Genomic DNA, 1054 nt, shown 5'->3' with positions numbered 1-1054 from the left:
TTTTGGGTAAGACGCAAAGACCGTACCGCTGAGCCACGCTGCCCCTAACTTTTGCAAGTACCAAGTCTGTGCCAGACATCGGTGATTATGGTACGCCATTCATCTCTCTGATCGGACGGACAACCTCAAAAAAACTAATATTACTCTTCTCCTCCTTTGTCACTCAGCTGTTCATACTATTCAAATACTATGTTTTTCTTTGTTTAACTTTACTCCTTTTACCTTCTATTTTTCCTGTGAGAGCGAGATGTTCAATACATTTATGTCCCTTTAGGTGCTCTAAAAATGTCATTTGTCTTTTCCTTATTGTACGAATTAGTAACCTTTTAGTTTCAGCTTGTTCCAATACTTCTTCATTAGTTTTCTTCTCTGTCCATGAGATTCTTAACATCCTTCTAAGAAACCACATCTCTGCTGATTTCCAGTTCCTTTCTAATGTCTTCTGTAATTGTCCAGCTTTCGCAGCCATATAATAATACTGACCATACATAGGCCTTCAAAATCCTATGTTTTGTTGTCAATTAGATATTGTGGTTTTTGAAAAATAGACCCTAACTAGCTACAATAATAAAAAATTAAAAATAGTTAATATAAACTATATTTCTTTCTTTTTAAGAACAACGTGATACTTATCACCCTGTGGAAAAGGAAGTGTATAGGCAGTCACCATGGCGGTCCCCAATCAATGGGGTACGCTGTCCATCCTTTGCCTCCTCCTCCTCCTCCTCACACTAATGGTGGTCACGTGTGATGGAAAGTTTCTCTACTTCAAACCGGGTGTGGAATATAAGTACAAATTCAAGTCAGACGCAAGAGTGAAAAGTTTGGATACCTTCAGTGTCAGAGCCAAGGTAAGACTTTATTATTATCGTCATCGTCGTCGTCGTCGTCATTATCGCTTGCTGTATCGTTGTAGAATTTGCAACGCAGTTTATTTTCTTTGCTATTATTATCGGTTAGGCAACCACTGTCATTATTATTATTATTATTATTATTATTATTATTATTATTATTATTATTATTATTATTATTATTATTATTATTATTATTATTA

The 1054-nt window shown here is 35.5% G+C and overlaps 1 protein-coding gene across 1 annotated transcript in view; it reads left to right on the top strand.

The window, feature by feature from the left end:
* The first annotated feature begins 616 nt into the window (after positions 1-616).
* The window catches only part of LOC144971655 (uncharacterized), a 41407-nt gene continuing 40969 nt past the window's right edge, over positions 617-1054 (top strand). The window contains exon 1 of the mRNA XM_078912729.1: positions 617-851. Within this exon, the coding sequence (XP_078768855.1) occupies positions 669-851 (183 nt within the window). The 5' untranslated portion in view covers positions 617-668. The remainder of the gene's footprint in view (positions 852-1054) is intronic.

Source organism: Berghia stephanieae, chromosome 4, assembly GCF_034508935.2.
Source record: "Berghia stephanieae isolate SIO BIC M18660-M18661 chromosome 4, UCSD_Bste_1.3, whole genome shotgun sequence".
NCBI classification, from domain to species: domain Eukaryota; kingdom Metazoa; phylum Mollusca; class Gastropoda; order Nudibranchia; family Aeolidiidae; genus Berghia; species Berghia stephanieae.
This window is presented reverse-complemented; position numbering and strand designations above follow the sequence as displayed.